This window comes from Myotis yumanensis, unplaced genomic scaffold, assembly GCF_028538775.1.
Source record: "Myotis yumanensis isolate MYYU_CA2020_CCGP unplaced genomic scaffold, mMyoYum1.0.hap1 SCAF_17, whole genome shotgun sequence".
NCBI lineage: Eukaryota > Metazoa > Chordata > Mammalia > Chiroptera > Vespertilionidae > Myotis > Myotis yumanensis.
The window spans coordinates 1,347,425-1,369,168 of record NW_027223768.1 but is presented as its reverse complement, the minus strand read 5'-3'; the positions used below and the strand labels follow the sequence as shown (position 1 = coordinate 1,369,168).

General features: G+C 56.7%; 1 protein-coding gene across 1 annotated transcript in view; it reads left to right on the top strand.

Moving 5' to 3' along the window:
- DPYD (dihydropyrimidine dehydrogenase) overlaps positions 1-13,943 on the top strand; it is a 347,040-nt gene extending 333,097 nt beyond the window's left edge. The window contains exons 21-23 of the mRNA XM_070395710.1: positions 9,961-10,104; positions 11,618-11,758; positions 12,543-13,943. Coding sequence (XP_070251811.1) covers positions 9,961-10,104; positions 11,618-11,758; positions 12,543-12,713 — 456 coding nt within the window. The 3' untranslated portion in view covers positions 12,714-13,943. The remainder of the gene's footprint in view (positions 1-9,960; positions 10,105-11,617; positions 11,759-12,542) is intronic.
- Positions 13,944-21,744: the final 7,801 nt, after the last annotated feature.

The following is a 21,744-nucleotide window of genomic DNA, read 5'->3' as shown; positions in this document are numbered from 1 at the left end:
GATGCTTTCTTTTCTGTTGTTGTTGATCGAAGGTCAGCTGTGATTGATTTTTTTTTAGTCTTTATTGTTGGAAGTATCACACGTGTCCCCTTTTCCCCCCCTGTCCTCTCCCAGGCGGCCCCGCCCCCGCCCCAGGCCTTCCCCACCCCACTGTCTGTGCCCACAGGTGGTGCGTATACGCACACACGTTTATTGGTTGATTTCTTCCCACCCACCCTCTCCGCTGTCCCTCTGAGGTTTGACAGTCTGTTCCATGGGTCACACACGTGACAACATGTGGAAATATGAAACGTGAAAAACCTTGGGTTCAAGGAAGCATGAAATTGGGAGAAGATGGTCAAGTCAAATGGGAAAACATGTCCCAGATATCACTCCACATCCCACGGGTCAGCCAGCAGCACCCCGCCCGCGTCCGGGCTCCGCTGTCCCGACCACATACTCGTGCCCCCACGTGGGCATCGAAAACCCCACTTCGTGACCAGGTCTGAGGACAGCCCGGTCTAATTCAGCTCCTGCCCGACGCTTCTGTGGTGCCCCAGGCAAAGCTCCTGAACTCGCCCGGGACGAGGCCGCCTCCTGGGTGCGCACCTGGACGCAGGCCCTCAGCGCTGCCCTCACCCTGTTCCAGTGGGCAGCCCCCCACCCCGCGTGTCACCCCCGGCTCCATATTGTCCCCGAACATGATAAGGACGCCCTGGGGGTGTTAGATGCAGGATCGCTGTGACCCTGTTCTCCTGCAGAGCAGTTCTGCGCTGTAGGCTCCAGACTCGTTTTGTTACCGTAGTCATGCAAAATATAGAAATAAAAAACCAGGGTGTTACCAGCTCTCCCCCGACTGAGCTGCCAGCCACTCGGGCCACCCCTACGGCTGCCCCTGTGTGAGGACAGTCAGCATTAAAGCAAGATGAGCACAGGCTGGTTACAGAGCCCTCCGCCCGGCCCCAGGCCGCTCCGCGGGCGCCTTTTAAGAAACGAACTCCTCCGGTGCTGTGCAGTGTTTTAGGGTCATTTTAAGTTCATGGCCGAGGGGCAGGGGAAGGGACCTCACATTAGAGGAGCTAGGAAGGCCTCCAAGCGGGGGTGGGTAGCAACAAGACACGATACACTTAAAATCCTACTTTATCGGCAGGAAAACAACAAAAATTGCCTAAATATGCCCGACTGGCATGGCTCAGTGATTGAGCGCTGTAATTAATACTGTACCCGTAATATCAGATCAGGTCGGAGAAAGTCACTCCTCAAGTAGCAAAAACTGATTTGCTCCACTTCTGTCTTTAAAATATGTTTTTATTTATTTTAATAGAGAGAAGAAGGGAGAGAGAGATAGAAACATCAATAATGATGAGAATCATGGATCGGCTGCCTCCTGCACACACACACACACACCCGCCACTACTGGGGATGGAGCCCGCAACCCAGGCCTGTGCCCTGACCAGGAATGGAACCCTGACCTCCTGGTTCATGGGTCGACGCTCTACCACAGAGCCACCACACCAGCCGGCTCCTCTTCCTTCTGGTGGGAAAGGCTGAGGAGGTCTCTGTTGGTAACACCAGGCAGATTCAGATAAGAAGCTGACGTGCAGCTCCATGAATTCCCTTCTTGCTGTGAAGTCCTTTCATGGGATAACCGAGGATGTTCCTTAGAAAGTCTTTACTCTAAAACACCCTGCATCCCTGCCGTGCTGGTTAGATACAGAACAGTGGCCTGGAGCAGGGATCTGGGACCTGGATGCTGACCCTGCCTGCGGCCAGCTGATGGCACGGCCGCAGCACATCTGTCTGAGCCTCCACTTCCTCATGGGAGAAGGGAGACAACTAGATCTCCCCCCAGCGACGTCACAGAACTGTCACAGGGAACCACAGCAGATTGCATCGTCCTCCCTGTCTCTGTGGGGATCTGTTCTGAGACCCCCCCCCCAGGGGATGTCGGAAACCACGGGTGGTACCAAACCCTACCTAGGCTGTGTTTTTCCTCTAAACACATAACTTTCACATAAAGCACTTAATGGCTTCTTTCTAAATATGTATACTAGAGGCCCGGTGCACGAAATTCATGCACTTGGGGTGAAGGGGTCCCTCAGTCCGGCCTGCACCCTCTCGCCATCTGGAAACCCTCAGGGGATGTCTGACTGACGGCTTAGGACCACATAGAGACCGGTCATTCTGCCATTTGGTTGATTTGCATAATAGCCTTTTATTATATAGGATTTTTTTTTTTATTTCAGAGAGGAAGCGAAAGGGAGAGAGAGAGAAACATCAATGATAAGAGAGAATCATGGATCGGCTGCCTCCTGCACGCCCCACACTGGGGAGTCAAGCCCACAACCCGGGCATGTGCCCTGACCGGGAATCGAACCGTGACCTCCTGGTTGGTTCAAAGGTCAATGTGCAACCCCTGAGTCATGCCAGCCGGGCACTCACTGGCTTCTTTGGGTCAGCATCACTACTCTTGTGCTTTGGGACCATGATTAAGTAAAAAGGGGGACCTGAATAGAAGCCCTGTAACACCTCCACCGAGTGCCTGATTGGGGGGGAGCGTCTGTGGGGTGGATGCAGGACAGAGGGACGATTCACGTCCTGGACCGGGCAGAGAGGATGGTGGGAGCTCAGAGCCTCGGGCGCTGCGTGGGTGGCGGATGTGAGGATTCCTGTGTCTGGCACCCAGGTGGCCTCCGGACCCCTTCCCCCGTCGTCCCTGTTGTTTCCTGCGTGTGGGTTTCTCTCTGAGTCACGTGGTCCCTGACGGCGTGGCCCTCTCCTTGCACAGCCTCAACCTCTTGCTATGGCAGGCAGCTCCCCGAGTAGTCCCCCTGCCAGCGCACTTGTTCTGATTCTCCCAGAGGCGCTGCCTCCTGCAGGAGGCTGTGCTCAGTCCCCCGGCGCGGTGACTGCTCTCCTCTGGACAGAGGGCATCTGGCTGCACCCACAGCAGGTCCCCTGGGTGCGCACCCGCGGGTGGGCGTCAGCTGGTCCTGGTCTCTAGGCATCTTCCCCTCGAGCTCTGACGTCGAGTGCCTCGGCGCTGTGCCCTCAAGCATCTCGGTTCTCCTGCCCGTCAGTCCCCAGACGGGGGCTCAGTGAGACTCATTTGAATGAGTGGCCACGGGAGTGGGTGGCTCCTCAGATCGTCCTCCACAATCACTGTACTTGTGGCGTGACTTTGTGGAGAGCCCGGACAGAGGCAAGAAAACAAAACCAAACCCTCACTTTCCATACACTTTTCCACAGACACCCTGACGCCTCTGTGGCTGCGACAGTGTCTCACTGTGCTGGCTGCCTGGCCCACGTGGCTCCCCGATTGTGCTCCCCACGCCTCCCCTCATTAAAATGGCCACAGCTCACCGGTTCTGTCGCTGGGAAGGAACGCACACGGAAGGAATTGTGATACAACAAAGGCTGCCCCTCACGAGACAGCGGGAGAGCCGCCTAATGAGGCCGAGTGCGTCCCCTGCATCGCGGCGCCGCCACACCTCCAGGCGGGGTGGTGTCCTTCCCTCCACAGGCCGGAACCTTTGGACTGTTATTTTGTGTTTATGCACCTCGAGGCTAATACACATTTTAACATGCTGCCCACGGAGGGGGAAACATCAGCCATTAGGCGAGAACATGTGCTCTCCCTGTTAAATTAATGACAAGCGAACACAGAGACAAATTTGGGTTTTCATATTTAATTACCGCTCATGGCAGCACGCTAGCAAGGATAAATTGCGCAATTCTGATGCTTCGTTGTTTTTTTTACATCTTCTATGAAGGGTGCACGCTTACCCCACCACCACGCCCCCCGGGGCCACGCTCACCTCTCTCTGCACATCCTCCTCCTCTGCGTCTCCGATCTGTTGTTGTCGGCGGCGGCGTTAATTCTCACCTGAGGATATGCCTCCACTGATTTTTTTAGAGAGAGTGGAAGGGAGAGAGAGAGAAACATCAATGTGTGAGAGATTCACATCGATTGATTGCCTCCTGCACGCACCTTGACCAGGGCTGGGGATTGAGTTTGTAACTGAGGTACGTGCCCTTGACCGGAATTGAACCTGAGACCCTTCAGTCAAATGCTCTATCCACGGAGCCAAACCTGCCAGGGCCACGTCACCGATCTCAGCCGCCACATGGAAAGGCGAGCTGTTTCATTGGCTAAATTTAGTGGCAGGACTGGTGTTATTCGGGCAGGTCCATGGGATGAATAAGAATGTGATTTGTAAGAAAGTGGAAACTCGTCTAAACCTTTCACTTCTCACTCCTGACGGCCACACCGCGCCCTCTGTCCTTCTGGTCTACCCACGGCCCAGAGCACAGCCCGAGACTGAATACTTGATGCTTTGCTCCCACTCAGATGGCCCGTGTGGGAAGTGATCATGAGAATCTCCAGGAAAATCCCAACCACCTTGCCACTCAGGAAATTTTCCCCCTTCATTTCAGTCTATATGTTGCAGAAATGAAAACATTGCAAGTTGCAAAAACAAACTTGCTGGTTGTTACGTACCCAGCGGTCTTCCAAAAAATTAAAAAGCCAACAGGAGAGATTGCGAGTGCTGCTGTTCAGGCTCCCAGGGCCACCAGCGCAGGGACAGACTGAACACGCAGAAACGTCCACACGGGCTTCTTGTGCGGGGTGACCCAGCAGCTCTTCTCCTTCCCGTGGGGGCCGCGGCTTCCCCTTCATGGTGGAGCGTGGCAGTGCCGTGTCTCTGGAACACAGAGTTCAGTTCGCCTCATCTTCCAGGTGATAGGGTTCCGCTCGGTGGCCCAGAAGGTGAAAGGTTCTCTGTCTCCGCGTGAGGCTGGGGGACAGGCACCGCCTGTGTGTCTGCAGGAAGGACGCGCCTCCTTCTTGTCCTTGTGCCTCAAGCACTTGCCTGAATTAGCAAAGGTCTTAACATCGTGGAGTATTTTCCAGGATCTGGGAGTCAGAACCCAGCCCTGGGGTTATCCTGAGATGCTTATTAAAAATATATATATATGTATTTTTATTCATTTCAGAAAGGAAGGGAGAGGGAGAGGAAGAAGGAGAGGGAGAGGGAGAGACAGAAACATCAATGATGAGAGAGAATCATTGATGGGCTGCCTCCTGGAGGCCCCACACTGGGGATGGAGCCTACAACCCGGGCCTGTGCCCTGACCGGGAATCGAACCCTGACCTCCTGGTTCATAGGTCAATGCTCAAACACTGAGCCACACGGCCGGGCCTGAAACGCTTCTTTATTGGACATTTATCTTGTGACAATACCTGATGGGGTTTGATAGAGGATTACGGCAGGATTGACGGTTGTCATGAAAGGAAAGCCTGCGACTGAGATAAGACACTCATTAGAGGGACAGGCCGGCACTTACTGGGGGACACTCTGTGGCCAGCACGGGAAAGCAGCCTTCACTCACTGCTTAAGGATGTCCTCTTTGCCCAAGTGCCGCGGAGTGGAATGTCCACGGCGGCCGAGAGGAAGCGGCCTTACACAGAGGGGTTGTTGTGACTTCCGTTTTCAGAAGCTTTGGGTGTCAGCTGTGGTGGGAATAACGTTAAGACCAAAGATGTCTCAGTTGGTTCAATTTAAGTCAGAGGGAGAGAATCTTAAATGCCGGAAGCCTGAGATTTTTTTTTAAATCCCTGAGTAAAAACCAAGTCGTTGGGTTGGGCACTGTTTCATTACTTGGAAGTGACGTTAGTAGGGTTTTCATAGTGTTTTGGTTTTTCTTTGAAAGGTTCATCTTGTGAAACTACCTTGAGAATATCTTTACTTTTATGACCTGTTTCTCAGAAGAATAAAACGTAATCTGTGGCTCCCTAAGAATCCCATGTGCTTGATCCAGCTGTGATTGGGCGATCAGGACAGCGGGGAGAGTGGGCACCGAGCCCCAGGCTGGCTCACGCCAGGACGGGGACGCCAGCATTCCAGGGTTCCCACGTGGAGCCCTCTGGGGAAATTACACTTTGAATAATATTTGTGAATCCACAGAGTTTAAGAAGAAATATGCCATGGTGGCCGATTAGTTCCTGACAAGCATCAGTGTGGGGTCCCGTGGGCTTTATTGGGTGACTGCAGCCTCGGTTGTGAGTGGGGGGTGCACCTAACCACGTCAGCCACCTGACCGCATGAGCAAGGGCTGGTCGCTGCCGCCTGATCGCCAAGTGGCGCCCCGAGGCCGACCAGCTCTTCCCTAACCCCCGGAGAGCGCATCGCCCTGGTCAGCAGCCGCCGCCCCAGTGACTCCCCCAGAGAGGCCCCAACTAAGTCAGTCTCCACCAGCATCACTCACACCTCTCTGAGCAGCTCCTGTGTACAGATACATGGCCAGCAAAAATGCTCAACGCCTTGTCACCCTAAAACCCAGCCCATCCGAGGGGTAACATGTGAAAGAACGAAACGAATGCAGTCTTCCCGACTGGAGTGGCCGGTGGTTGAACATTGACCCTGGAACCAAGAGGCCACTGGTTCAGTTCCCGGTCAGGGCACATGCCTGGGCTGCAGGCTCGATCCCTAGTGTGGGGCGTGCAGGAGGCAGCCAATCGATGATGTTTCTCTCTCATTGATGTTTCTACCTCTCTCTCCTTCTCCCTTCCTCTCTGAAATCAATAAAACCATTTTTTTTAAAAAAACACAAAAGTTCCTTATTACTGACGGGCCATCTGTCCCAGTTTCCAATGCCACGCTCACTGAGGGACCGGGTCAGCCAGGCCACCTGCAGCGTGCAGCCCACGCCCCGCGGAGGGCCGGCGGGACTACGCACACTGCGTCCACGTGTAGTCCTGTATCCCCTGCCTCGCTCACGTCCTTCATCCAGGCTGGGACGTGGCCGTGGACACCGAAAGCGTCTTTGAAAGCTCCCAGCCGATGCGAAACGGGTTCGTGACCCCTTGGAAATTGGACACTTAGGGTGGGGTCATGAGGCTGTTTTTTAAAAGTCTCCTACAGATTCGATGGAAACTGAACTCGGAAAAGTAGGGGAAGATGAATGAAGGAATAAAAAACCACCAGAGTAATTGTTGCTCTGCATTCATGTACATTTCCTCAGTTAATAAATGCTCTGATCCATTTTAGGGCCTCTGGGTAGTTGATTTTCTTACATTCGAAAGGGCCAATAAAGAAGAATTTCATAAATAAGCCGGTATATAAATGTGATGTCAAGAAGCATATATATTTTTCTTCATAGATTTGCTTTGTTTATCGGATTTAGGACGTAAGAGAGTCCTCTGGGCTGTGGAAGGTACGATATTTCAAAGCCTATTCAGTTAAATTTTTTACTGGTTTCCTTAAATTCACTTGATGGTACCAATTTCAGAAAATAATAAAGGGCCTAGTGGCGATGAACTCGCCAAACCCCAGCCTTAATGTTAAAGCAGAATTTATTAGAAAAATAAATTTTAACTACAGAAGCATGGTAAACTCTGTGTGTGTGTATCTCACCACTGACTGGTCTGGGAAGCAAATATTTCGCTGATATCTAAAAATACCAAGTTTTCAGAACTCCAATGGGGACCTGCAGTGTTATGCTTAGCATTAAAAAAAGATTAGTCAGCATTTCATCAGCTGGAAGCTGAGGTTTTTACCTTTAAAACTTAAATGATGTGTCAGGACCACGTCTCGCTAGTCCCTGGCCCCATGGTACGTCCACCTTTACTTTGAAGATCATAGAGCGTCGTCTGCTCTAACTACAGCCCAGAATTGAAGAAAAATATCGGGGATGTAGGTAGCATTCTATTTACTTTACTAATCAGCACAATCGAGGACTGAAAAGTTAGTCAATGGCATAAAAAAGAAGCCACAAAAGGACCATCCACTAGTCTCTACAATAGCCACACTCTTCTTAGACCAAAATATAATTTTGGTTCAGTGGTTGAGCGTCAACCTATGAACCAGGAGGTCAGGGTTAGATTCTCGGTCAGGGCACATGCCCGGGTTGTGGGCTCGATCCCCAGTAGAGGGCGTGCAGGAGGCAGCCAATCCATGATTCCCTTGCATCATTAATGTTTCTCTCTCTCCTTCTCCCTTCCTCTCTGAAATCAGTAAAAACATATTTAAATACATATATATATATATATATATATACACACACATATTTATTTATTCATTTATACACACACAGAGTTTATCACATTTCTGTAGTTAATAGAAATATAAATACATATGTATGTATGCATATCATAATAATAAAAGGCCAGAGGTGTCACAACCAAACGACCAGTCACCATGAAGTGCATGGAGCATCTCTCAGTCCCTCCCCCGCAGCCCACAGGCTCCGGTTGCAGCAAGGCTGGCAGGTGGGGTGGCGGGTGGTTGGGCGCCGTGAGGTGAGCCCGGGTGGGCGGGGCTGCACAATTTTGCACTGGGCCTCTAGTATATATCCTTTACAATAAAGAGGTAACATGCAAATTGACCATCACACCCTCGCACAAGATGGCCTCCCCGATGTGGTCAAAGATGGCCGGCAGGGGAGGGCAGTTGTGGGCAATCAGGCAGGTAGGCAGAGTGGTTAGGGGTGATCAGGCAGGCAGGCAGGTGAGCGGTTAGGAGCCAGCAGTCCCAGATTGCGAGAGGGATGCCCGACTAAACCAGCAGTCAGACATCCCCTGAGGGGTCCCGGATTGGAGAGGGTGCAGGCCGGGCTGAGGGACACCCCCCCCCCCCCCCGCATGAATTTCGTATTTCGTGCACCGGGCCTCTAGTGTGTGTGTATATATCTATATATATATATATCTATATATCTATATCTATATCTATATCTATATATCTCTATCTATCTCTCTCTCTCTCTATCTCTCTCTCTCTCTCTCTCTCTCTCTCTCTCTATATATATATATATATATATATATATATATATATATATATGAGCCTAATATGCAAAGTGTCCCCTCGGGAGTTCAATCACTCACTATGACATGTGCTGACCACCAGGGGGCAGTGCAGAACAAAGGAAGGCCCTGGCCGGCAGCTGGCAGCCACTAGGCACCCTACCCATGCATGATTTTGTGTACTGGGCCTCTAGTTTGTTGAATAGATGGCAAAAGATAAACAATGTAACTAAGTCATATGCAAATATGTTGTGTGTGCGGGGGAGGGGGGGTCCCCAAACAAGCAAACAAGTCAGTTATTAGGTGAGAAACATTCTTTTTTGTAAATAGTCGTATTGATTTTTAGAGAGAGGAAGGGATGTTTTTGCACAGGCCTGGGTTGCGGGCTCCATCCCCAGTGTGGGGCATGCAGGAGGCAGCCGATCCATGATTGTCTCTCATCATTGATGTCTCTCTCTCTCTGTCTCCCTCTCCCTTACTCTCTGAAATCAATTTAAAAAGATGTTTTAAAAACGAGCACGTAACTCTGAGCCATGGAGAGGCTGTGAAATGCAGACACGGCCAGTGTGGCCGACAGCGTCAGCCAGGGGTCCTCACAGAGGTGATGTTCTGTTCAGAACCAAGAGAGACCGTGTTGTTAATATTATCCCATCCCTGGGACCACTTGAAGTCATCGTGGTTTCCATTCAGCTACTTTATTTCTCTCCCTTTGGATAAAGAATAATCAAAATGGGGGGAGGGGTGCGGGATGAAGAGGGAAAAGGCGTCGGCAGTTCCACCTTCTGCCTGGGCACCCCACACGCACGTCTCCTTAGCAGCGAGGGTTTTACGTGGGTGGATCGTCCCCATTGCGAACCCCGTTCCATGGAGGAATGTGTGTTAACGAACGTGCGTGCGTGTGTGTGTGTGTGTGTGTGTGTGTGTGTGTCTGAGATACAGGAACGTGTGTGTGTGTCTGAGATACACGTGCTCGGTAGGAGGACGGTGCCCTTGGGTTCTTTTGAATAATGAGCAGAATCTGGGCCAGAAGCTCCTGGTCCAGGCATGAGGGCCTTGCACGGTGCACGCGAGACGGTCTCAGCCCCACCGCGGCGTGTTGGTGACATCCGTGTTCACGTCCTCGCACCGCTCTCTTCCACGGGCTCACGCGCTTTCTCGTGTGTGTGTTTTCCTTATAGAAACTGCCAAGCTTTGGGCCTTACCTGGAGCAACGCAAGAAGATCATAGCGGAGAGCAAGCTGAAGCCAAAAGGAGAGGACGAAGCTTGTCAGCCCCTCCAGAGACAGCGCTTCGCGCCCACAAAGCCCGTTCCCGCCATCAAGGTAAGGAGCCATAGCACACAGGTCTGTGTCAGTGTGCAGTGACCTTCCATGTCTATTACTGTTCCAATGTGTCACCTCACCTGCGGGGCCTGCACGGAGCCCACGGGTCATGGGATCTAAACGAAGCTGCTTGTCGTTCCTCCCGAACCCCTTCTCCCCCCAGTCCTGTGTCCATGGGGAGCCCCCACCCGCCCTCCTTCCTGAGCCAGGAGCTGAAACTCGGCCCCAATTCCATCCTCTTCCTCATCCCACCCACCAGTCCCTCCCCAGGCCTCTCGCTTTCTTTTTTTTATCCCTTTTTATTGGTTTTTTTAGAGAGAGACAAAGGGAGGGGATAGAGAGGTGAAAATATCGATGAGAGAGAGGCACTGATCAGCTGCCTCCTGCACACCCCACACTGGGGATCGGACCCACAACCTGGCCTGTGCCCTGACCGGGAATCGAACCGTGACCTCCTGGTTCAGAGGTCAACACTCAGAGGGCACCAGCTTACACGTGTTACGCACACACCGTGTGGCACAGGAGCTGGGAGTACAGCGTGAATTTTAAAAAGAAAGGACTCTCTCCTGCTGGGCTGTGCGGTCTGACAAGGGAGGAAGGCGTGTTAGGAGGTACTCACAGTCCAATCATGTGCGCACGAAACACTCCGGGAACCGGGAGCGGGGCGAGGAGCTCTGCGTGGCTCAGGTGGAAGCTCCACGGAGATGCGGTATCTAACGCGGAGTGTAATTCATGGTGCTCATTAAGCAGAGGTTAGTGGTAAGAGCGAGTAGTTACTGAGTCCTTAGGAGGTTTCAGGCCCTGTCCCGGAGCCTGTGCGTGAGCTCCTGTAATCCTCACAGCAACCCCATCGGTAGCAGGTGCCTATATTGTTCCTCGTTCACTGATGAGTAATGGATGCACAGAGAGGTTCAGTCACTTGCCCAAGGTCACACAGCCATGAAAGTGTCCAGGCCTGGGTCGCATTGCAAAGCCAGGCTCCACCCTGGGCCCTCGATCGCTCTCTGCCGCCTCACAGGAGGGGCCGAGGGGGAGGGCCGATCGCCCTGCTCCTGGGAGGACGCTTCCGCAGTTGTGGCAGGTGCAGGACGCAGACACGCACAGCCACGGCCCAGGAGACAGGGGAGGGAGAAGTGGATGCAACGCTACTAGTACTCGATGTCCAGGGCTCGGTGCTGGGAGCGGCCTCGCCCTGCTCCCCAGAGCGGGGAGGTCAGAACCCCTGTTTCTCGGCATCGACGCCGCGTTGAGTGATGGATGAAACCGAGGGTCCCATTTGTGGGAAGGCCCTCAGGGTGCTGCTGAGGGTGCCCCTGGGACGGGGAGGGCAGCTGGGGATGGAGATACCGACCTGGAGGCCCGGGGCCACCGGCAGGCAGGCAGCCGCATGGTGGCAAGGACGCCAGCACTCCCTGCAGGAGGCAGTGCGGGATTCAGAGGGTGCGTGGACTGACGCCCGTGACGCGGTGACGTTTCCCGCGGGCGCCGTGGTGACTCCGTGTCCACCTTGCAGGATGTCATCGGGAGGACCCTGCAGTACCTGGGCACCTTCGGCGACCTGAGCATCGAGGAGCAGGTGGTGGCCCTGATCGACGAGGACATGTGCATCAACTGCGGCAAGTGCTACATGACCTGCAACGACTCCGGCTACCAGGTGAGGCTGCCCCGCCCGACCACGGGGCTCGGCGCTGAGCATCGACCTGTGAACCAGGAGGTCACGGCTCGATTCCCGGTCAGGGCACAGGCCCGGGTCGTGGGCTGGATCCCCAGTGTGGGGCGTGCAGGAGGCAGCCGATCCATGATTCTCTCTCATCATGGATGTTTCTCTCTCTCCCTCTCCCTTCCTCTCTGAAATCAATAAAAATTTTTAGAAGTTATCAAATTTCCCCAAGTCCTGACCCGGTTCCCAGCTGGACAGTGACAGGGGGAGGAGGGGGGGGCCCTGGCAGCCAGGTGGCCCTCAGTGCTTCCTCCCCTGCAGGATGGGGCAGAGCCTACAATCTGCCAGGGGATCCCCAAACCTCCGACCTGGCTCCTTAGCTCGCTCTTTCCCTCCTGTTTTCTTGTAAAAACTGCACCCGAAAGTCAGAATCCAAACCGTGCCTCCGCCTCCCCGGGCAGCAGACCGTCCGTGGGGTCGGAGGCAGGAAGGCTGAGCCCTGCTCCCACACAGGACAGAGCAGCCGTGTCGCCACACGACACAAGCAGAACCCTCTCGGGAAGGTTGAACATCCCGTCTCTAACGTGAAAGGCTTTCTTTTCTGTGCCTTTCTCCCTCCTTGCCCCTCCTCGCGGGCAGCGCAACTGTTGCCATGGCTGCACCAGCCTGGGCTTAGCTGGCTGCAGGGCGGAGAGCCTGTGGGCCCGGGAGGGAGGGGCGTCCCTCACCTGGGGGCGAGGGGGGCAGTGTCAGCGACGGTCTCTCTTTCTGTTCGCAGGCCATCCAGTTTGACCCCGAGACCCACCTGCCCAGCGTGGGGGACGCCTGCACAGGCTGTACCCTGTGCCTCAGCGTCTGCCCCATCGTCGACTGCATCCGCATGGTTGCCAGGACAACCCCTTACGTGCCAAAGCGAGGCCTGCCCCTGGCCGTGCAGCCCGTGTGCTAAGGTGATTGCGGGGCCATCTGTGGCCTCCGAGGCCACCCCGCCTGCTGATCTCTCTGTGCGGTGGTTCGGTCCAGCCCTTTCAACAGGAAAACAGATATATAATTTCTAGATAAGCATTGCATCTCTGAATCAATTTCTAAATTATATATTATATATATATATTTTTTTTTAAAAAGCTTGCTACCAGGCGCCATTTGATGAATGATACTAACCGAGTCATTCTCCTCTGAGGACAGTTGCTAAATCACAGGGTAGCAGTCAATTTGGTGATCACCCCACAGCCATTCATGGTGCAAAATATTTGTGTTTGGTGGCGATGTGGCAACCGTTTCCAAACTGCCCTGGGCTGTGCTCCGTGACGGCTAATTGTGGGTGAAATTAAGGATTTTAGGACAAAGTATGATTTAACACATAAGTTTCCAAGGAAACATTTTATAATTTAAAAATTGCACTTAATTTTAACACTGTGTCTAAGCACACATAATTAGCTCCAGAAAGCACAGATGAAGAAAGTCAAGTAAATTCTTTACCGTGGCAGGAGAACACTGCGAAAGGCGGTTTGCACAACTGTGCAAAGGCCCCCCTTGCGGAAATCACTCCCCGGGGGGCTCGGCCGGAAGGCGGGAGGATTGTAACAGTTCACGCCACTCCTCTTCGCTGCTCAGGCCTGAGACAGGCAGTGAATCCCTGGGACTTTCTTGTTTAAATACTTAAACTACGTTCCCAGCAAAATACAGTGTTGGGGTGGCGCTCTGGCGACCCCCCTCCGCCGGGTGTCATGATCACCTTCCTTAGAACACTTGGCGTTGCCTGCACCCAGCTGACAGGGCGGCGGTCCTGGGCTCGGTGTCAGGAGGGAGGAGCGGGGTTGGTGATCTGTGTTCAGGGAGCAGCTGCTCATCACTGTTCATATTCAATCTCAGAAGTCATGGAATCAAAGAAAGAAATCTATTTTTCTGGTATTGCCAAGCCGTATTTTTGCATTTCTCTGTTTTTGCATTTCTCTATTTTTGCATCTATTTTCATAATCAGCCAGCAGCAGCGTAGGACGCGTGGATCTGAGTCGATTCGTACGTAGGAAGTCTCTAGGAAGGACACGTGGCGCGTTTCTGTGACAAACGCGAGGTCTCGAAAAATACGATGTTTGATGCTGCGCGTTCTAGGAACGAGCATGTGGCACAGATCTATGTGATCGCAAACTATCCAATAAAATGTCATCCAGCCTCTGTGTGCACCTGGTCCTCTGCTGCCTCCTTTGCCGCGCGCCGTGGAGATGCTGAGCTGGAGCCGTTCTGGGTGATCCCCGGGACTCCCCACCCCCGCCCCCAGGGTGTGTGCTGAGACCTAACAGGCCAGCGATGGTCTCGGCCACACACACTCTGGCGGGGCCATCTCACCTCTTGGACTGGGTTCCAGATGAGAAGTGAGCTCTAGTTCTGCAGCAAAGAAATGTGCCCAGGCGTGTGGATGCCCGTCCGCTGTGCGCCCTCCCTCGGCGTGAGGGACCGCTGGGCTCGGGGGCTCATCGGCCCTGCGGGAGTTTTACAAGGAGACGCACAAGCACAGGTGCCCGCGTCCTCTTCGGTGCGCCGACAGCGGACAGCGATCCCCTCATCCAGACTGAAGAGGGTCGTGGTTCCCACCGCACACGCTCCCCTGAGAAAGGGGGGCGCAGGGCTTCCGTCCCCTCGGGAACAGCTGAGGGAGCTGCAGGGCCGAGCTCGCCCCGTCTCCCTGAGTTCACGCCGGCTTGTCCTCACACACGTCCGTGCTCTGTGCCTGCTGCCGGCTCTGCACTAAGAAGGCTTTCTTACCCGTGTTGTTTGTAGGACACGTAGTTGAACTTGGCGTGGGTGGCTGGCAGAGACAGACTAGAGGGAGAAGGAACCCAAGTCCTCGCGAGAGACCACGCCCCGGGCCCCGGCTCACACGCTCGTGGCTCTTGCAGGCCGGAAGACGTAGGACCAGCCCAGCGTCCGGTTAGTGAGCGCGTCCCGTGCCTACGAAGCCGTACAGTGCTCCGTGTTCTACATCGGGGTAGTGCGTGTTCCGTGTCAGCGTGGCTCCGTGTTCTACATTCGGGTAGTGCGTGTTCCGTGTCAGCATGGCCGAGCCACCGTGCCCGGGTTACTTGACCAAGTTGGTTCTAGATGTTTCTCTGAGGGAGGTTGTGGGTGAGATGGACATTGAAGTTGGTGAACTCGGGGTGAAGCAGAATTCCCTCCTGCTAGGGGAGGTCAGCCTTTTGCTCTAGTTAGGCCTTCACCTGATTGGACGAGGCCCACCCGCACGACCTCGGCTCCGCTCCCAACCCTACACCTTAAATATACACAACTTTTATTCTAAAACTGAAAAACAGGTGATTTCTTTAAAAGTTTGGATTTTCAACAGTAAGGAGAGACGCTCTGAAAGATGTTACGAGAGGGGGCAGTTTGACCTGTGTCTGAGAAAGGTGACTTCGCCGTCTGGAGGGGCAGTGGGTGGGGACCCGGGTGATCTGGGGTGATGCTGGGGAGACACTCGAGTCTGGGCTACACCCACGGGGGAGAGGGAGGGGGAGGCGCTGACAGAGACCGAGGAGGGCGGACGGGAGGAGGGCGGACGGGAGGAGGGCGGGAGCCTAGTGCCCCTCGTGGAAGCCAGAAGCAGGTGGACGGGGCGGCCTATGGATGGAGATGCCATGGAGCAGTGTCGTTACCGGAGTCGGAAACCCACCTACCGCCTGGGCCGGGAGAGGCCCGCACGTGGACGCCCATTCCCTCCAACCCCGGCAACGGGCCTGGGGACAGCCCGGCCACCTGTGGGGGGAAGTTCCGGGTCCTGTCTCCAGTGCGATTGTTGGGCCCTGCCTGGCCGGGCGAGGGGTCGGTGGCGCTCGGGCCGCTGCCGGGACCTGTCCGTGCTCACAGCTCCCACTCGGATGCCGTGTTGTCTCTCAGGAGCGGGTGTCCTTACAGGTGCTCCCGTGAGGGCGGAGGGGGGCCCGTCCATAAGGTGCAGGAGGTGGGAGCATCCACGCCTGCTCCCGCCTCCGCTGTCTGTCGGAGTAACTGGAAGGACCTGGTGTGGGAGCTCAGGGTGCTGTTGGGCACACGTCGCCTCCATTGTGGCCAGAAAACCCGCTTTCACACAAGAGATCGTGCATGGGGCGTTATGGAGAGACCTTTAGCCCTTCGGCCCAGCTGTTCTCTGTCGCCATGACAACAGCACTAACCATTTCCCTAGCATCCCTGAGGACAGGCGGGCATGGATGCACGTCTGACTTGGAGCGCGGCCTCCGTTCAGGTTTCCAGGTCTCTGGCCGGTTTGTGTGCTTGCTTCTCGACAATCCCCCCCACCCCCCCCACCCCCACCCCAGTGTCTTGCTCGATGGCTCTCCCGCCTGCTGAGAGCCGCGCTTTCTGTTCTTTACAATGAACTTGCTTTGGCTGCTTTCACACGCCCCCTGCGTGGAACACGGGCCTCGGACCCGGCGCGGGGAGAGCCGCGGGAAGGGAGGTGAGCACAGAAGAAAACCGTCGCCCGGTCGCTGGTTTCTCGCTTGCTTCTTGGGCTCCATCGCGAACCGGTGTGACTATAAACACCGACGCGTAAGCCCACAACAAACGGGGAGCCCGGGTGCTGCGCCGAGAGCGGGCAGTGATTGGGTTGTGCTGAAGGCAGGACAGCCCCGGACGAGGGGCCGCCTGGTGAAGAAGAGACACCTGGAGGGGCAGGGCGGCCGCCCCCACAGCCAGGGGCGCCTTCCCGCGTCCCACCCAGCGAACCTGAAGGGGAGAAGAGCCTGTTGCCCTCTGCTGAGCCCCCTCTGATTGTTCATATCATCAGAGGCCTAAGCAGACCTGCCCGTCCGCGTCCGGGAGGCCTGAGGCTCCCGGGAGCCGTTTCCTGGCGGGAACCTGGGTTAGGGACAGAGCGCCCCCGTCGGGGCTGTCGTCACGAGTCTCTTCTGGCGTTCGGAGCGGGCACCGTGTGTCGGGCAGCCGTGCCCAGGGCTTCAAGCGTGTCGCTCACCCATAGGCCAGGCTGCCGCTGGTGGGGAAGGGGGACCCGGAGGGGCCACGGGAGACTCCCCCCACCGGGCGGGGTTCCCGTCTCACACAGGGTTTCCAGCCGACGCCCTCGTCTCCACGCAGCGCTGGGGCAGGCCTTTCTGCCCAGAGACCCCTCCACTCAGGACGTCCAGGGCAGGGCGCCCTCGGCGTGACGGACGGACGAAGAGAGAGGAGGCAGCCCGCCCCGCACGTGCCGCCGGCCCGGAAACAGCTTCAGTCCCAGTCGCCCACGGTGTTCGCCGTCACGGCGACCTCAGGGCTTGCCGCCTTACACGACTGAAGGCAGCGACGCCTCGGAAGCGTGCGCCGGGCACAGGCGTGGCTTAGAACCTGCTCCCGAAACCAAGTCGCACGGCCCTGCGAGACGACACCTCTCCCTGTGCCCCCGGGACGCCTGCCCGCGGTTCCCCGTAATCAGGCTTCAAGGGTTCAGCATCCACTCCCCCACATCAACTTGAAACGAGTCATCGCTCCGACTGGGACAACGGTGAACTAAAACTGCAGGACACAGTGGAAGAGACGAACCAAGACACGAAGAGACGCCAGAAGGGCTGCTGTGATGCGTCCGCCTTCAAGACAACTACCCACGCTCGGCAGGTAATGCGTGACTTCAATGCGTGACTACGGCCCACCGAGCTGCTCGCCAGGGGGCGGGAGCGGATCGGTCACGCGGGAAGGCCAGCGGCACCGCCGTTGTGTCCAGAGCTTCGGGATAATATCTTCATGAGCATCGACGAGCCACAGCCCTGGTTTGTTTGTTTCTTTCTTCCCTTCCAGTTTATGAAACTTTCCAACTAAATTTTTCGCAGGAAATTACTGTCTCCGCGGACATAAAGGGTGTTGTGTGCAGGATGCTGCGCTGCTCTCCGCCTCAGACGCCAGCAGCGGAGGGCGGTTAATAAAGCGGCCGCGGTTCCGATTGGACACGAGCGGAAAGTCTGGACTGTCGTGGTGATAAGGAAACATGGGCGGGGGCGGGGGGCGGGGGCGGCTTTTTAATAACTTCTCAGCGATAACGGCCCAAAAATACCCGCGAGATGGGAGGCGGCGGCATCACGGTCATCGCTGATATTCGCAGTCGGGGCCTAGACGGGGAAATGAATATTCGTCTCATCCCCTTTCTGCCCCTTTGTCGACTGTGCCTCAGACAGCACTCCAGTCACACCAGTGAGTCGGCGAACAGGGCAGACGGGGCCGCGTCCGTCTCCTCGGGCTGAGCTTCGGGAACAGAGGCACCTCACCTCCTTGTAGGCCCAGCGAGGAAGGCGGCGCACACCCGACTGTCCTTCCCTCTGGACAACATCTCCCGCTGGAGAAGTTAAAGACGGCCACCCCCGGGGCCGGCGTGGCTTTGGGAGAACATCAGCCTATGAACCCGGAGGCTCGGTTCCCGGTCGGGGCACAGGCCCAGGTCGCAGGCTCCATCCCCAGCGTGGGGCGTGCAGGAGGCAGCCGATCCATGATCCTCTCTCATCATGGGTGTTTCTCTCTCCCTTGCCCTTCCTCTCTGAAACCAATAAATATATATATACACGTATCTCTTACATAAAAGGCCCGTGGCCGTCACGCCGTAACGCCGTCACAACCAAACGAGCAGCGCTTCGCAGCAGGCGGGGCGGGCACAGCTACTAGCGGCGGAGAGCTACGAGCAGTGGAGGGCAGGGCAGCGAGCTACGGCGATGGGTGGGCGGCCAGCACACGATTTCGTGCGCTGGGCCTCTAGTTTACATATAAAAGAAGGTACGCAGAGACCCACGTCAGCACGCCCAGAGGGGGGAAGGTGAAGCCGAGTGCTGAGAGGTGGGGGCGTGTGTCAGGCCCTGAAAGAGCAGGGGGGCCTCAGAGGAGAGCAGGCCCAGCCCAGGTCCGGGGGCTGGGGAGAGGCTCAGCCCCTCGGCCTCCCCGCCCTGAGCAGGTGGCTGCATGCCCACCGCCTCTACGCGCTGGTCTCTCCAGGGAAGGGGCTGTGGCCCCTGTGCGGTGGTTTGTGAGTGACTGACTGGCCTGGGAGGTTCCCTTATAACGGGCGGCGGGGGGGGGCGGGCGGGGGGGTGACCTTCTCGAGCAGAGCAGGTCTCAGAACAGAACTCGAGCTCCGTATCAAACGAGAAGGCACTGCCTTCTGGGAGGTCAGTTCATCCAGGGCCAGCAGGGGTGTGGGGCACAGTTTGTGGGTGCCCCCCCACCCCTGCTCCTCCCCCTCCGGGTCTGCGCTCGTGAAGAACAGGGCACCCGCTGCACCCCTCGCTCACGCACAGCCTGTGCGCACAGCCAGTCCTGTCTTTTCAAGATGGAACGTGCTGCACAGCGGTCGTGGGGCGAGCCCGGCGGCAAAGGGCAGCCCTGCTCTCCAGGCGCCTTCGTGGGTTTGGTTTAGCTTTTACCGAAATGGGGCCGAGCTCCTGTCCCCCTCTCCGCGTCTTCTCCCCCTGCCGGCGCGTTCTGCTCGCGTCCATAGCGATCGCGCAGACGCTGCCAATTGCTTTCCTTCTTGACATTTCATTTTTAATTAAAAGTGACATTTTAATTAAAAGGAAACACATGTAGAGCAAACAGAGGAGCTCGCCAGCCGCCGGAGCCGCACTGTCCTGTCGGCCCCTCTAACCTCCCAGCTCGCGAGGGGCTGTGCCGGCTTCCCCACCCGCTCCCCAAGCACATTCTTTTTAAAAATATATGTTTTTATTGATTTCAGAGAGGAAGGGAGAGGGAGATAGAAGCATCCATGATGCGAGAGGATCATGGGTCGGCTGCCTCCTGCACGCCCCCCCTGGGGATCGAACCTGCAACCCGGGTATGTGCCCTGACTGGGAATCGAACCATGACCTCCTGGTTCATAGGTCGATGCTCAACCGCGGAGCCAGGTGCACATTCTTAAAGAAAGAACATTTTAAAAAGCTGGTCATGGAACGGACATCCGCCCGCACCCAGGAACCCTGGGGGGCAGGGAGGAACAGGGGCTCCTAGCCGTGGCTGGGGACGTTCGGGACTGTGCTGGGGTCCAATCCCAGCGGGTCCAGGGGTCCCCAAAGGTGTGGACGGAGTCGATGGCCCGGCTCCCGGCAGGACTGGGGAGAGCAGAACCTCAAAACCACCCCTGTGGTGCGAACCCCCGTTTTGCCACTCCCCATGTTTACAGATGGCCTGCCTGGCAGCCGGCAGTGCTAAGGGAAAGGGACATCTGGCGGGAGGTAAGTGTGGCCAAGAGGAAGTACGACAACGCAGCCAGCCCCTCTGGGCATCCCGGACCGGGCCTGTGGTCCCTGCCTCAGGCCGGGGCTGGCAGGCCCTGGGGGAGGGGGGGTGCCAGCGCTCTCCCCCAGGCAGAGAGCGTCTCAAAAGGCAGGTCAGCAGGGCTGAGGGTTGCCCCGCGATGGCTCCAGTTCCCGCCGCGTCCCCGCAAAAGAGCTCGTTCAGAACCCACTCACACAGGCGCTGGGCCGCGCAGCCAGCTCCTCGCTCGCCGTGGGCACCCTGGGCTTGGGGGGCGCGCAGCCCGACTTCTCGGGAAAGAGTGTGCCCAGGCTGATAAAGACTAAACTGGTTTTCATGGAAATAAACAAAAAGTCTTGTCACCAAAGTTACAGGATGAGACGAAGAATGGCTTCGCTGTCATTTTCCCCGAGTGAACATCGCTTTCCGGGGGCCCTTTAATGATGGAACTGGTCCCACTGTTACCTCCGACCCTGATCCGCGTGAGGAGGGCGCGTCCTGGGCGTTTCGGGGGCATGGACACCAGCAGAGGCTGCCTGCTGGCCAACCGCCCACCCGACCCCCCACACGGCGCCCTGGCGGACCCCCCGCTGCGAAACAAAGCCGCCCTCCCAGTCACGCACCGTCCTGGGCCTTGTCGGTGAGCGAAGGGACGCATCGGGTCCTGCGTTTGGTCTGGGTTTGCTTGGCAAGCGTCACCCCTTCGCCAGCTTCCCACGGGCCATCCGCCCGGAGCCAGGGCCTCCTGGAGGCCCGACGCCTGAGACCCGCCGTCCGTGACGCAGCGGGCGTGGGCCCCGTCTAGTCCTTCCCGACGGGCAGCCACGAAGCGACCGCGGGACCGGAAGGGCAGCTCGCCTCCGGGGCTGGCATCTGGGAGCCCCACGGGGTCGCCCACCTTGAGAGACCATTTGACGACGGGTCCTCACCCTCGGAGACAGCGTGAGGGGCCTGGAGAGCCTATGCCACCACGTGAGCCCGTCAGAGGAAGACACGTGTCACATGATCGCTCCCAGGAGCGGAACCTGAAGGACAAAGTAAACGGAGGGACAGACAGGGCCTGAGGTCTGGAAGCAGGAAGCAGAATAACAGCTTGGGGGGAGGGGGTGCAGGGGGAGATTGAACACAGACCTATATGCTCATGTGCATACCCGAGGGCACAGGCGCCGCACGGGAAGCCCTGGCTGGGGCGGGGTGAGTGGAGGATCTACCGGGCTTTGTAACCCTGGGAAGCTGTAACATCAGTATTTGCATCGGAAAATCATGTCCTCCCCCCCGCCCTCCCTGGTGATCTCGGAAGCGTGTCCCCGCACACGGAGAAAGGCCTCCCCCTGCGCACCCCCCTCCCCCCCTCCCCCCCCACCTGTCTAGGCCAGCAGAGGCGCGAGGGAGCAGCCCGGTGCCCACCCCACTCCCGGAAGAAGTTCATCCAACGGGCGGCAGCCGTCCGTGTGGGCATCGACACTCCCGCAAAAGCACGAGCGTGTCAGGGACACGATCAGTTCCCGCTCAGTGGCTCCACAGCCCCCCGCGCTGTGACGCTGGGCGGCCCACAGGAAGGAGGGGGAATCTTCCCGGGGAGGCCTCAGGCGGCGGCCGCCTCGCAGCCAGCAGCCCAGTGCTGGTCCCTTTAACCGGCCACACACGCCCTCCCGATCAATGAGGTTCGCCACCTTAATGAGTGTCTCATTAATACGGAGGCTCTCTGTCCCCTACCTGATAAGAACAGCTGAGTGTCACCTGGGATCAGAGCAGGCTCCGCTCCC